We start from the raw sequence: 15290 nt of genomic DNA on the forward strand, positions 1-15290 counted from the left end.
GTCGGTTCATTTTAATACTGCTTTCTTGTGGCGAGGAAGTATTACTGCAGAGAGGCGTGGAAAACAATAGGCGTGACTGAAAGCCGCTCTGTGATTGGCTGTTTTTTAGTGGACTCTTATCTGACACACAGACGAAGCGAAAACAATTTATTTAGGTGAAAGTAATCCAACTTTAGCACAATCGTCATGTTGTTTAGCGGTCATTGGGACCACACTACAGGTGGTTTGAAGTTTTAAAGAACGAAATAGATTAAAATAAACAATTCTGCTACATCATTAGAAAGAAAATAGGAATTTTGTCTCCGTGGTTAAAATTACTCTCCAAGTCCTCCTTCTGTCATGGCGAGCAACCTCGTTTTCAAGTTGCTTCGTCTTCCTGTCACCTCTAAAATTGTAAGTAGCGAACCGTAGATTTGATTGTGTGTTTTGTTTATCTGACTCTTCGGCTGTCTGTGCAGGCGTGTCTCCGGTCGGGTCGCTTGTTTCGGGGTAAGGTGGCTGCAGTGGCGGCTGGGACCAGACCGTCCTCCGGCACCCTTCCGGAGAAGATCAGCCGCTATCCCATTCCTTACAAGAAGGACCTGCCTTATGATATAGTTGAGCTCATGGAGGAAGTGGAGTCAAAGGTTTTAAATTAAAACCAGCCTTTAGGTCTCGCGATCACACGCCTTTATCATTAATCTGCTCATATTTGTGCACAGGGAGGCTTCCTGCCAAATGTCTTCAAAGCCCTCTCCCACAGACCAGCTGAGTTCAGAGCCTTCTTCGCTTACTACAATGAACTGATGAACAAGGACACAGGTTGGTTTTTTCTGATGTAGTGGCCTCAGTTCAGATAAATACAGACACACGATGCAGTGTTTAGAATAAAAAGCAACCCGTTCTTCAGCACCTTCAACCCTCCCAACGTGTCCAAGCCAGGGTTCAGTGAACTAAACACTTCGTTCACTTCTTATTTGTGTTGCAAATAAGGATGTTTGTCCTGTGTTATGACTCAACAGGACTAGAGGATAACCTTTTGTAGAAGCTGTGATGCTGGATTTGTTCCAGCGGATGATCACGTGATGAAAGTGAAAAAAATTGTTAAATATATTTTCAATAAGTCAAGTTTAATTTGTGTCTCTACCTCTTTCTGTTTTTGCAGAACAATTGGGAGGAATGTGGATTTTGTATGTATTATGTTAACTAACTGAACATCTAAAGAAAACAGGTGACTCTTAAAGTTAGACTGCAAGTGTTAAACAGATGATCAAGCAGCTAACGTTTTTATTTTAACCCTCCCACTGTCTTTATGGGTGACCCCGCAAGGAAAGGGGTGAGGCGGTGCTCACTACTCACCCCTGCCACATGGATTCAAGGGATAAACCATCAACCCTGCTCAATGGTCTGTTTTCCTCGCGGGGTCACGCCTATTAGGACAGTGGGAGGGTTCAAAACACAAAACGACTCTTAAAGAGATTTTTCCCAAACCGTTCCAAACTCGACCAGGTACCTGAATCTTAGTATCAGCCATGCTCTGCTTATGATTTCAAGTTTCTCCTTCATATAGCCATCTAAGAAAAGTTCTTACAGGCTTTTATTTTAATCGAGTTAGTCATTAACTGAGGAGTGGAGACAGGAGATTATTGAGGAGTATAAAAAAAACTCCTCAAAGTCAAGATGCAAAACAACATGGAGGTTTAATCGCAGGGTAGGAGACCCGTGGCTTTAAGCAGAAGAATCAGATTGATGACAAACCCTGAACTGAACATGTTCTTTTATAGGTTCAGTATAAAATTCTCTCCTCTAACCTCCCTTGACCCACAGCTTCCCTGTCACACATCCGCCTGCTGCTGCAGCTTCATTATGAGATGCCAGTTTCCCTCTGGGATTAAATTTTTATTTGAATTAACCAAGCATCTGGAGGTTGCATTGTGGCACAGTTAGTAGAACTGTTGCTTGCAGCAAGGTGAGCAGGTACAGTCTTTCTGCACGGAGTTGGCACGCTCTCCTCGTGCATGTGTGGGTTTACTGGTAGAGTTTAGGCAACATCTCCCGAGGGAGGGGGGGAAGGGCGGGAAAGAGAGAAAGGCAATAAAACCCTTAATTCCTCAAGCCCTCAACAGAAATGTGCGTAGGTGACAACCAATGTAATGCTTTGTCCTTTTGTGCTGTTTATGTCTTCCAGGCGGGTTGACAAAAGCAGATCGTGAGCTGATCATCGTTGCAACAAGCAGTCACAACAAGTGTCTTTACTGTGTGGTTTCCCACAGCGCATTGCATCGTGTCTACTCAAAGAAACCAACACTCGCGGATCAGGTGAGAGTCTTAGGTCGTTTGTGTTCCACTTAAGAGCATTCATGAGACAGCTGGAGAGTGTTGATGGCCTTGGAAGGTGTACTCTGGGGGAAAAAAAGCTCTGGTGCATCTGGTTAACAAACTAGAAGATTGCCACATCAGAGGCCCAGTCCCAACACGGCATTCATGGCGGTTGATGTTTTGTAAAGAAAATGCAAACTTAGCGCTATAATAACCATTCTGTCCAATTTTGCTAAATAGTCTGTTTTTTATTTTATTTTCATTTATTTATTTATTTTTTTTTTTAAACCCTTGTTGCATTTTTCACACTGTTGGACTTGTTTTATATCCTTTGGCTCTCAAGCATTGGGTTATCTTATTAAAGCTGAGGACAACATGTGTGTGCCTTACCTGGGTATGAAGTGTAATAAAACTGCCCAGCTGTGTGCAGCAGGTTTGCTTCTCTTCTAGAATAATAAAATCTGTTGAAAATCAGGTCTAAATCACAATCAGCTGTGAACTGAATGATGCACATTTGAACCGACGATGAGAGATGTGTCCAGCCTTATCCTATGAAAGTGAAGACGGAAGAGATCCTGTGGTAATGAGGCTAGCCCAATGCTTGAGAGCCAACAGGTAAAGTCAGTCCAACAGTGTGATAAAAGCAACAAGATTTATTACAAGTACACATTTGATGTTTTTTATGAAAGAAATGGAAACCAGTTTGTTGCAAAAGAGGACAGAATGCTTTTATGGCGCTACGTTCACATTTTCTTCAAAAAAAAAAAAAACTCAAGACATAAATACCCTGTAGCAGGGAGACTGTTTGCTGTTGCATCAAATAGCCAATCGTAGGAGAGTCCTTTCAGCCAGTCAGAGGCAAGAAAGGCTGGACCTTCTTTGGACTTCGGCCCAAACTCGCACTGCTCTCTGCAGTCTTCAGCAAAGTGTACTTGGAGGAAGTGCACACTAAGGCTTTGAGTGTGTAGTATACAAGTGTGCAAATATTTGCCGAATTGGGACGGTGACTGTTGTGTCGTCGACCACGACGCGTGCCGGGATGCTGGTCGCTGTTTGTGCTACTTTAAAAATGTAACGTCCAAAAGGGTCCATTTTCATCTATATATTCACCAGCATGGTGACCTTTCATCTAAGCATTAATCCACTCTCTATTTGGCCTTCCAGAACCAGAAGGTTCTGTTCGGCGCGTGTTGACATTCCATGAAGACAAACATTCTCTCCTAAGGTCCTACACTCTCTGCATGAATGCCAGACGTAAACATTCTTCACCCTGAACAAGTGAAGTTTCCATGACTTTGACAACTCATGAGCTTACAGTAATCGTATGTGATGAATGAACAAGATGTTTAAATGAAATGTTGGGATAATCTGTGCTTAAATCAATGAATTTGAAATGAATATTGTTCTTACAATGATCCATTTGTATCACAAATCAGTATGTTTGATTTAACAAGTTAATCATTATCTACACTCATACGCATCTTTATAAGATACAAATTAAGGTTAAGGTTCACCTCACATAAGTGTTTTAAGCCATTCTTATTCGCAGTATTAAGAATTTTGTATCTGAAGGAGGGCGTGGCTTTCTGAGGATGTTGGTAAATACCCAGAAACATGTGAAATTCTGATTCTCCAAACGTGGCCAGAAATCATAACACAGTGCTTTAATAAAACAGTATTTACTTCCCGATTAATTCCGTTTCCAGCTGAACCCCAATTCGGCCAAATCGGGAAAGAAGCATCTCTTTTGAAACAATCTCCTTTGACCTCTTGTCAAAGCCTCTCTGCAACGCTGCGGCTGATATCAGACAACCGGTTCTCTTAAGAGCCAAGCAAACATCTGCCTTAGACGCAAATAAGCATTCTAGCTTTTGGCCTTCACCTCGAGGGATCTCAAACTGGATGGGTCTTATCAGAGCTATCTACGGGTTCCTGATATCAGAGCTCAGTCCACCGGCAGTGACCATCGACCCCCCGGATCGAACTAAAACCTCCACACCAAGGGTGCGTAGACTTGGCACGACAGATTGCATCTGATGCTGTTTTTAACAAACAACTCTCTAGAACCAATTAATTTCAAAATGAATTTAATTCCTTTTCCTAAACTAATAATTTAAACATGACAAGATATGAATAATGTTTACATAAGAGAATGTTTGTTTGAATGTGTTGTCTTCATTGAATGTCAACACGCGGTAAACAGAACCTTCTGGTTCTGGAAGGCCAAATAGAAAGTGGATTTATGATGTAGATGAAAGGTTATTATGCTGGTCAATCTATAGGTGAAAATCGACCCTTTTGGACGTTCCAAAAAATACCTTCATTAACAACTTTCAAACAAAATAAATTCACATTAATTTCTGTTCACAATTATTCTTAGTCTAAAACATTCAGAGCATGAAAAAATATCATTAAATGTTTTAACATCGACTTCTTTTGTTTGAAAATACATATTTTCAGAAAAGGAACTCAAGTGGTTGTTCCTTCTTCTCATAATTCCCACTCAGCAGTGGATTGTGGGTAATACCCTTCGCTCAATTCCACATTGATGCAGACTTGGGGAAAGTGCAGATCAAGGATGCAGAAAGGGCGTGGTCAGCATTTGCACTTGAGGACCGGGACACCCTATACTCTCGCACATCTGGCCTGGAAGGCACAATTAAAGGGTGCAAGTGTGGAAGTGTGAGTATTGGAATTGGGCCATCCTACGATTCCAAACTACACTTAATTACCAGTCTTGGTGACTCGGTGGAGATCTCTGGAATTGTTCTAGACTGGTTTAGATTGTACCTTTCTAACAGAAGTTACAGTGTCTGTATAAACCAAATCATGTCAGATTCTACTGATCTGTTCTATGGGGTACCCCAAGGCTCTGTTTTGGTTCCACAGTTGTTTCTACTGCACATACACCCTCTTGGACAGATACTTGATTCTTTTCATAATGTCTCTTATCACCTATAAGCAGATGACATTCAGCTGTACTGCTCCTTTAATGATTCTGAGTTCTATAAACTGTCTGAATTACTAGAGTGTCTATCAGCTATCACCAGCTGGCTAGAAGATAACTTCCTTCTGTTAAACTCTGAAAAGACTGAATGTCTGATCACTGCCCCTGAGAGCATGGCTCCCATGATTAGTCTAAAACTTGGTCATTTATCCTCTGCCGTCGAGACAAACTTAAGAAATTTGGGTGTTATTTTTGATCAATCAATGTCTCTTGAAGGCCACTCAAAAATGTTGGTCCAAAACTGTTGTTATCATTTAAGAAATATCTCCAAACTGTGAAGGTTGGTGTCAAAACATGAACTTGAAATGGTTATCCATGCCTTTATCTCCTCCAGTCTAGATTACTGTAACACACTCTTCACATGTTTTAACAACAAAGCCCTTGGCCGCCTTCAGTTGGTCCAGAACTCTGCAGCGAGGTTTCTAACTTGAACAAACAGAAGAGCTCACATCACTCCTATTCTAATGTCTCTGCACTGGTTACCCGTTAACTTTAGAGTTCATTTTAGAATCCTGATTATAACTTTCAGGGCTCTACATGGTCAAGCTTCTCCCTTTATTACTGAACCGTTAAAGCCTTATGCTCCAACCCGAGCCCTCAGGTCCACACACCAGAACCTTCCAGAAGTTCCAAAGACCAGATATAAAAGTCGAGGTGATCGCTCCTTCCCGACTGTTGCACCCCGACTCTGGAATGATCTTCCTTTATCCTTACGCAGCATTGACAGTCTGGACACTTTTAAAAAACAGCTAAAGACCCTTTTATTTAAAGCTGCTTTTAACTAAACCTTTTCTTTTCTTATTTTTAACTCAAATTTTTAATCTTTCATCTGTTTATGAAAATTTATAATTTTATGACTTTATTTTTTCTGATGTTAATCTAATTCTGTTTCAAGAGCATTTTGATTTTATGATCTTAATCTATTTATGATTTTATGGCTTTGTTTTATTTTGTTTTGATCCATGTGAAGCGCTTTGTGATTCTATGTCTGTGATAAGTGCTATATAAATAAAATGTACTTACTTACTTACTTCCTAACCCTAACCTGCTAAACCAAAAACAGTCTTCCTCATCGCAAGTCAAGATGGGTGAGTCCGTGAACGTTAAAGGACCGTGTGAGGTAGATCTGTCGTGATTTTCAAATCCTAAAGTTTTACCATCTGTTTTCTATCAGAAACTATAGGAGATAGATGTAGGAGACTATTTTCCTGTTCAACCTGTCCTCACTGTGATGCACCAGATCCAGCCAACTGATGGTGTATGCTCTTAAGAGTACCCTGATCAATGAGAAACTATGCATTTGTAGTTTTTATTGACCCTCTGATGCTGTGTCCAGAGATTTTGTGTTTTTGTTCCCTTTATGCTTTTATTTTGAGGAGACTCTCTCAAAAAAAAATCTTGGTCACACTTCCTCCTTGCTTTGTCCAGGATACCATATAGCAGCTCCTCTGCTTTTATAGCAGCTCTGCCTGTTTATGTTTTCTTCATGAGTTTGGTTTGTGTTTTTAATGTATTAAAAACCAACATCTGAATGGTTCTAGAAGTTCGTTACATTTCCTACCTGAAACAGGCCTAAACATTTGTCTCAGTTTCATATTCAGATTCACTTTGAAAGTTCTCAGAGTTTCATGGGTTGTTTTCTTATCCAGGTTTCTCCTTCAAGTGTTCTGAAATGCGACTTGATGGTTTTGAATAATGTTGTTTACTAACTAATTTGGTAGGAGCAACTGTCCTCAGTTGTTATAATGTTTCACCTCCCAGACACTCGCTGGCCTTGGATCAGCACTGATCCAGACATCCTTTCCTCTCTTCTAGGTCATCGTTAACTATCAGATCGCAGACCTTACGCCTCGGGAACGAGCCATGCTGGACTTTGCGATGGCTGTGTGTCGCTGTGACACCATCACAGATGAGCACTTCCTGTCCCTGGAGGAAGTGGGCTTTGACCGGGAGGATGCCTGGGATATCGCCGCCATTGCAGCTTTCTTTGCCATGTCTAACCGGCTCGCCCACCTCACCGACATGAAGCCAAACCTAGAATTCTTTAATATGGGCCGCGTGCCACGCGACAAAAGCAAGAACACGACTGAGATGTGAAAATCATCAGTAGTAGTTGTCATCCTACACCATGTGTTCACTCTAAAGCTGGTTTCTGCCTCCCCCTGCGTACCTAGTGACACGAGGAGGAATTGGTAAGGTCCACGAGCCTTTAGGAAATTCAAAATGAACATTAAAGCTGTTCTGAGATCAGATTTGAGGTTCTAAAATGGCTCAGAGGCAATATTAGAACTATTACCAGCAAATGTCAATATTCTAAGATGTTTTTATGGCAATCAGGATTATCTATGTGGCCTCATTTCTGAACATAAAGACTTAAGATTGAGCTTTTTGTTGAACATTTGATGCAAAAACACCTTTTACTTGTGTAGCTTTGAACACTTTGGTGAAGGATGAATGTTAAATGTGTGGTTGAATGAAAAAGCATTTTTAAATTATTATTTCTGATTTAATAAGTCATTCTGAGTTTTTCATGGAGGCGGAACATGAAAATGGTCTTTAAAACATACCTCCTGCATTGGCTTCTGAGAGAAAATAGGTGGTGAAACTCTAGGATCTGTAAATCCTCACAGATCTACGTCACCCTGTGAATTAGAATTCACGGACTCACTGATCTTGACTCGTGACTGGGAAGGCTGCTGTTGTTTTAACGTTTGGGAATCAGTAGAGGACGTCTTGGCTAGTTTAAGCTAACTATTAGCATTAGAAATACCACCACACAGCAGAAACTCTTCCAGGCTTGTGTTTGTGGGAATAAAAACATCCATGTTGCACGTCAGCGGTAGAGTCGTGTTGCTGATATCCAATCTGGGTCGAGATGTCCAAATTTCGTCACCACCCTTTCCTTATTCTGCTCTTTCCTATTCATTTTCTCTCTCCCTTTCCTTACATTATTATGTTTTAATCACAATGTTTATTTTTCTAATTTTAAACCTATTTTTAAAAATCTTTTTTATACCTTTATTTTTTGGTTTATGTGAAGCTTGCTTTCTTTCTTTCTTTCTTTCTTTCTTTCTTTCTTTCTTTCTTTCTTTCTTTCTTCAGGAAATAAGACTCCAAAACTTGCCATCTATATCTGTTTTCTATAATGCAATCTAGAATTTTCTTTTTTATTTGACCATAAAAAAGTTTTTCTGTTGAAGCTTCATAAAATAAAACTCTTAACTTGTCTTTGAGTTTTCATTTCTCATCCATAAAAGCATAAAAAGTTGTTTTTCACAGCAAAATGTAAAGTTCGAATCCTAACCCCTTTCACAAGTCTTGTGTTAATTATAAGAATCTAACAAAGATTCTAAATGACCTTTATTCTGTATTTTATGGGCCATTCCCATCTGTACCGGGTCGGCCCGGGCCGGGTAGCCCCAGTCGGCCCCAGCCTGGCCCGGTTGATTCCACACATCCTTGCCTTAAGCCCATGTGGGCTGATTCTACCCACCAATCAGAGGCTTGCTCTAATGGAAGGTGTGAATTTGCTGTCAGCAGTGGGTGTGTTGGCCCTGGTCGGCCTGAAGCAGACCCCCTCGAGAAGAGGGCTGAGAATGAGCCTTGGTTGGCCCGGAAGAATACCAGGCCACCCAGATATGTAAACAACCTACGCTACCCGGCCCGGGCCGACCCGGTACAGATGGGAATGGCCCATCAGATATGTAAACAACCTACTCTACCCGGCCCGGGCCGAACCGGTACAGATGGGAATGGCCCATTAGACTGTTTCCATGTGCTGGTAAAGTGTGGATTCCCACCAGATGGTGCTAAAGCTACACAACCTAGCACTGAATAAATAAATAAAATATTTATACATTCTTTAATCAGAGCTGCAGATGAAAGAGGAGCTGACCGATATAACTTTGCACAGAGAAAAAAATAATCAGTTCCCAGGATTCTAATTTGTTTTTGAGTTTATTCACTTCATGAAAAAGGAACACGCAGAACTTGTTACAGAGCAGCATTTTCAGTCCCTGATCTCAGATCTGTGTTAAACGGTTTCTCAAAATCTAACATCGGTCATGTCTGCAGGCTTCAGCAGAGGACTTCTTTTGGTGAGCTGAACAGAACTGATGTCAGGTCAGTTCAAAAAATAAATGCTACATTTTTAATCAAATGTATCCAACACATTACCAAATTATTCAAGTACAATGAAAAGTATGAAGCATTAAAGCAAGAGCTCCTTTAGGTGAGTAGCTGGTGTGTTGGGTGAAACTGCTCTTGTTTTGTTGCATTGTTACGTCCTCTGCTGGTGGAAAAGGAGAAGGACGGGGAGTAACACAGAGGCGTGTGTTTCAGGTGTTAAAGTAGTAAACAATGGTTTTTATTAAAGGATTTTAAAATGACAAAAAGCTCCAAATCTAAAAGTACTTTAAATACACTGTTACAATGGCCAAGGGTTTACGTTTAAAACAGACATCCGAATGCTCCCAAACATTCACAAAACAAAGCAGCCGCTGTAGCATACATCATCAGACCTCCTGACCTTCATGTCTCTGCTAAAAGGAGAAAACAGAGCAGGAGCTCTGCTCACTGAGGTTGTGACGTCATAGAAGAAGAATCCTCTGATGAGTTTAAACTTTCTCCATCAGGCTTTCATTTACTCCCCATAACGTTTAGACTCTGTTGCTGCTTTAAGCCCTAGAAAACAACAAGCTGACACAGATTTATATTCATGTACTGGCGTGAAATCGGTAGACTTTCTTTGTGCATTCTTCATTAGAGCCACCTCTCTCCGCTGGAGGAGAGGTGAAGTTTCCTCACATTTTTCATTCCTCCAGGAAACCTGTCCACCTTCATTTAAATAACTTTGAATGCTGCCGGATCAGTCATTTATTTTTCAAACACACAGAGGAGAGAGGAGGAGGCTCAAAATGAAAGAAGGAAAACCAATTTAAATTTGTTTTTCCAGTCTCTGAGTCTAGTTCCCTGTTTTTTGCTATTGTTGGTGGTGGAACACACACTTCATGGTTTTCCTACAATTTCTATTTCTTATTGCTTCAAAGCATCTTCACAGCTCAGCTGAATGAGGGCACAAGATAATCAGGTTTGATTCCAGATTAGTAATGAAAACTGAAGCATTGTAATGAAAATGTGTTTAACTGAAAATAGTAAAATTGCTGTAATATTTCAGGAAGGCTTGATGAATGTTGATCATAAAAATCACCCACATCATGCTGATTCTACAGTTTTCAACTGGTTACCTCTGAGAGATGCTTTTTGGGATTCATGGAGGCGGATGTAGACAGAAGGGATGAGCTCTAACCAGGCGGGAGCACATGGGATATTAATGAGTGGGAGCAGACATGGATGAGAGCATTTTAATCTCCGTAAAGAACTTGTCAGTTACTGTTAAGAAAATGTCTTCAGTTGTCTGAACAGATGACAATATAGTTGAACCTAAATGGAGCAATACGTAAGAGAAATAATCACAAAAAAGTTCTACGTCTCAATCGTGCTGGAATGAAGGTTACTGTAGCGTTAGGAAGTTTATAATGGTCTGCCCTTAACAGCTGCCCCTTCACACCGTAACATCGCCAAGGTCGGACGCTTGGTTCAGTATGTTTACATTCCAGGAGAAGAGACAGAAGAACAGAAGAAGAACGCTTTTCATTGATTAATCAAAGTACTTTATTTGTGATAAGCTAATCAAAGCATTTGTTGATCATTAATAATCAGGTGAATGATCTGTGAAATAAAGATGTCATGAGTTATGTGTTTAAATGAATAAACAGGGCTGTACCAGACACACTGATATGCATTACCATGGAAACGCATGACACATTGATTTCAACCAATCAAAACTTTCGTCTGTGGTAGGGCAGAATCTGGTTTGTTTATGAAATTAGTCCAATCCGGTTTACTAAGATTCTCAAACAACTGGGAGATATAAAAAGAAGGCAACGCCATTTTAAGTCAGTTCCACGTTAAGTTCCACGTTGACATCAGCTCTGCTCGATCCGAGCTCCAAGGAGTTACATCATACTCTCAACATTGTTTTCAACCAGCTCTCAACCCATCACCGCACAGAGGAATACAGGCTGGCCATCTGTATTTCCTGTTTTAAGCTGAGATCTGTCAAGCTGAAGATTTCTGTCGTTTGTACCTACGAGACAACCTTCTTTCAAAATAAGAGTGAACTTGCTGACGCCTGCCAACCACTAACGGAGTTATCCTCAGACGGGCGTTGTGTGCTGTGACCGCTGTTTCACCAGCTCCAGTACAACCGAGGTCTTGGAACCTGGCAACTCCTGATCTACACGGGAGACTCCATCTAAGGTACGGCAATATGGCGGCTCATGTCATCAGCTTCTGAAGCCTTGTAGTAGCCTAGTCATAACAAACCAGACTCGCTACGTCAGCCTAGAGATTCTGAACAAAACACACACACACACACCAACACGAAACATCCAAATCCATATGCATTCATCATTGAGATAGTCCTGGTAGATTGTAAGAATTTATAATTATAGAAATTAAAGATTCTTAAACGATCCCAACTCACTCTCTCTTTCTTGTCTCTCAGTCAATACAAAGTGTTTAAGTAAACTCCCTGATGATAAAAACGACCTCTTCTGATTGATTACTTAGATTGTATAAATATACAAAATCAGGTAATTAAATTATCTAATTACAGTATATAAATATACAAACTTCTAATCACAACATTACATTGAAACTGGTTTCCTTCTCAGTTTAGGGGGTTGTCAGTTTTTCTCCCTTCAAAAAAGCTTAAGAGGGACAAAGTTTTTGTGAGGCTGCAAGTTTGCTGAGCCTGCGCCAAGCTAACGCTGTAGCATCGGCATTTGTAATTCAACACCGGCAGGTAAAAAGCTCTAGCACATACATCTAGACAGACTGTAGCAGAAGCAATAGACTTTTGCTCTGCAGGTCAGTTTAGCTACACTTGAGTAGAGCCTCAGCAGGCCTGAGAGGGTGTATGACGTTCATTCTTATAAAGCCTGATTTACTTCTCCGTCTGCGTCGGTGCGGAGACGCAACGCCATTATGCGTCGGTGCAAGGGCTCTCCGACAGGCTCACAGAGGGTGATGAGGATACGCCCAAATTTTTAAACATCCATTGAAAGTGACGGAGACCACAAGCTTGTGACTGGTCAGGATGCCGCTTCCTGTAAATTTGTCGTTGTCGTCTTCCTCCGCTTATCCGGGTCCGGGTTTATTTTTGGATTTTACAAAGCCTTCGACAAATTTGAACATCACTGTCTTTTTAAAGTCCTTCATCTATATGGATCTGGCCCAAACTTGTGCAGCTTTATAGAATCATTTTATGAAAAATTCAGAAATTGACTAATTAAACTACTTTAATGAAAAACTTATAATAAGTCAGCTGGCTGATGACACTACTATCTTTCTTTTTTTTCTCCCCCGTGTCCTGTCTGGCTGTGAAGCAAACAGAATTGATGTCTGAATGATGGTGACAAGCCTTACAGATTTACTCTCAGGTGGAGCATTAAAGCGTCTGCTTTTCAAATCAAATCAAATCAAATCACTTTCATTGTCACGTCACATGTGCAGGTACACTGGTACTGTACATGCGAGTGATATTCTTGTGTGCGAGCTTCACAGCAACAGAGTTGTGCAAAAATACAGTAATGTAAAAACATGTAAAATATAAAAATGGCTAATCTAAATATACAAATGAATAAAGTAAACAATAAGATAAGAGATATAAATATACAGAGGCTGGTATGTGCAAAACAGTGGCATTAGTGTACAGTATGGAGCGTGTAATGTTGAAGTTTCAGTAGTGAGGGTGAGGTGTCTGCGATGTGTTCAGCAGTCTGATGGCCTGATGGAAAAAGCTGTCTGTCAGTCTGCTGGTTCTGGACCAGATGCTGCGGAACCTCCTTCCTGATGGAAGTAGTCTGAACAGTTTATGGCTGGGGTGACTTGAGTCCTTGATGATCCTCCCCGCTTTCCTCAGGCACCGCTTCTTATAGATGTCCTGGAGGGAGGGAAGTTCACCTCCTATAATCCTTTCAGCACACCGCACTACCCTCTGGAGAGCTTTGCGGTTGTAAGCGGTGCTGTTGCCATACCAGGCAGAGATGCATCCAGTGAGGATGCTCTCAATGGCACAGCGATAAAAGGTCCTGAGGATGCGGTGGCTCATGCCAAATCTTTTCAGTCTTCTGAGAAAGAAGAGGCGCTGCTGTGCCTTCTTCACTGTATTTTCCGTGTGCACTGACCACGTAAGATCCTCTGCCAGGTGAACTCCAAGGGAACGGAAACTGCTCACCCTCTCCACAGCGTCGCCGTTGATGGTGATGAGGGGGTGTATTCCTCTGCTCCTCCAGAAGTCCACTATCATCTCCTTTGTCTTTGTGACGTTGAGGGTGAGACTGTTGTCCTGACACCAGTGGGTCAGGGCGCTGATCTCCTCCCTGTAGGCCGTCTCATCGTCGTTGGTGATGAGACCTACCACTGTGGTGTCGTCCGCATACTTCACAATGATGTTGGAGTTTCTCGTGGCCGTGCAGTCGTAGGTGTAGAGTGAGTACAGGAGAGGGCTCAGCACACACCCCTGCGGTGCACCAGTGTTCAGTGTGACGGGGGATGAGGTGGTGCTGCCCAGTCTGACCACCTGGCATCTGTCAGACAGAAAGTTAAGGATCCAGCTGCAGAGGGAGCTGCTCAGTCCTAGATCCTGCAGTTTCCTATCCAGCTTCGAGGGAACAATGGTGTTGAATGCTGAGCTGTAATCTACAAACAGCATTCTCACATACGTGTCCCTTTTCTCCAGGTGTGACAGGGCAGCATGAAGTGTCAGGGCTATGGCATCATCAGTGGACCTGTTGTGGCGGTATGCAAACTGTAGAGGGTCCAGTGAATCGGGCAGTGCAGAGCAGATGAAGTCCCTGACCAACTTCTTGAAGCATTATCACGCCTGATACTTAAAATTTACTGTTATTGTTTTTGAATGCTTTGTAATTCCGACCAGACACGGAGTCACAGGTGAAAGAGAAAGGAAAAGACAAAAGGTGGTGAGAGGGGGGGGGGGGGGGTGTTCCACAAAAATAAACAATATTGAACAAGAGTCTGCTTCTAGATCTGCAGAAAGAGAAAGACTTAAAAAAAGGAACACACAGCAATACATCAGGAGCAAGCTATCACTGTCAGCCTGATGATGAAATATAAAATCAACATTGTTTAACTGAACAATCACACGATAATAAATCATAGTGCATTTAGTGGCAACGACAGCCTTAAGACATGTGTTGAACGTGCCCAAGCCCATACTTTGAGAGCACCATGTGAGCACCTGTGTGTGTACATGCGCTTGTTTATGTAAGGTCTCTCTATAAGAGCGTCCAATAGAGACTGTGAGGGACCAAAGATCTGCCCTCCAAAGATGTGTAGGAGACAGAGGGAGCTCCAAGTCCCAGAGATCCAGGCGCTGCCCCAAAACACAGGAACCCCAAGGAGACTGCAACCAGAAAGGCCCCTGCCCCCCTCGAGAGGCACAGAGGATCGCCCCGGGGGGCCACAACCAGCAGCCGGCAGAGTCCCGGGAGATATCAGCCCACAGGCCCGCCCGCAGCCTCCCACCCCCTAGCCGGCCGAGCCCGGGACCCAGCGACCCGGGACCCAGGAGCGACCACCCCCGCCGGGGACCCAGCAGAGCCCAGGGACCCAGACCCCACCAGACAACACCGGGATTGATCAGGCAGACGCCAAAAATCTTAAACCCCCTGACCCGGGAGCCACGAACACTCAGGCAGACCAAGGCACCACACCACATCAGGTGTGGCGGGGGAGGGGAGACTAAGATCTATATCATCAAAAGAAGTCCCAGGAGAAGAGAGGAGTCAAAGGCCCCACCTGACGTATACAGTCATACACAAACACAGTCACATACTCCCTCCCTCATGCTCACACATGCACATACAACCAAAGACTTATAAAAATGCACGCCGGACAC

General features: G+C 42.3%; 1 protein-coding gene across 1 annotated transcript; it reads left to right on the forward strand.

Moving 5' to 3' along the window:
- The first annotated feature begins 142 nt into the window (after nt 1-142).
- si:ch211-175m2.5 (uncharacterized) lies at nt 143-7631 on the forward strand. The gene is made up of 5 exons (XM_015946530.3): nt 143-393; nt 459-626; nt 702-801; nt 2168-2298; nt 7121-7631. The coding sequence occupies exons 1-5, from the start codon at nt 340-342 to the stop codon at nt 7400-7402; spliced, it is 735 nt and encodes a 244-aa protein (XP_015802016.3). The 5' UTR covers nt 143-339; the 3' UTR covers nt 7403-7631.
- The last annotated feature ends 7659 nt before the right edge of the window (nt 7632-15290 follow it).

This window comes from Nothobranchius furzeri, chromosome 1 (genome assembly GCF_043380555.1).
Source record: "Nothobranchius furzeri strain GRZ-AD chromosome 1, NfurGRZ-RIMD1, whole genome shotgun sequence".
Taxonomy (NCBI): Eukaryota; Metazoa; Chordata; class Actinopteri; order Cyprinodontiformes; family Nothobranchiidae; genus Nothobranchius; species Nothobranchius furzeri.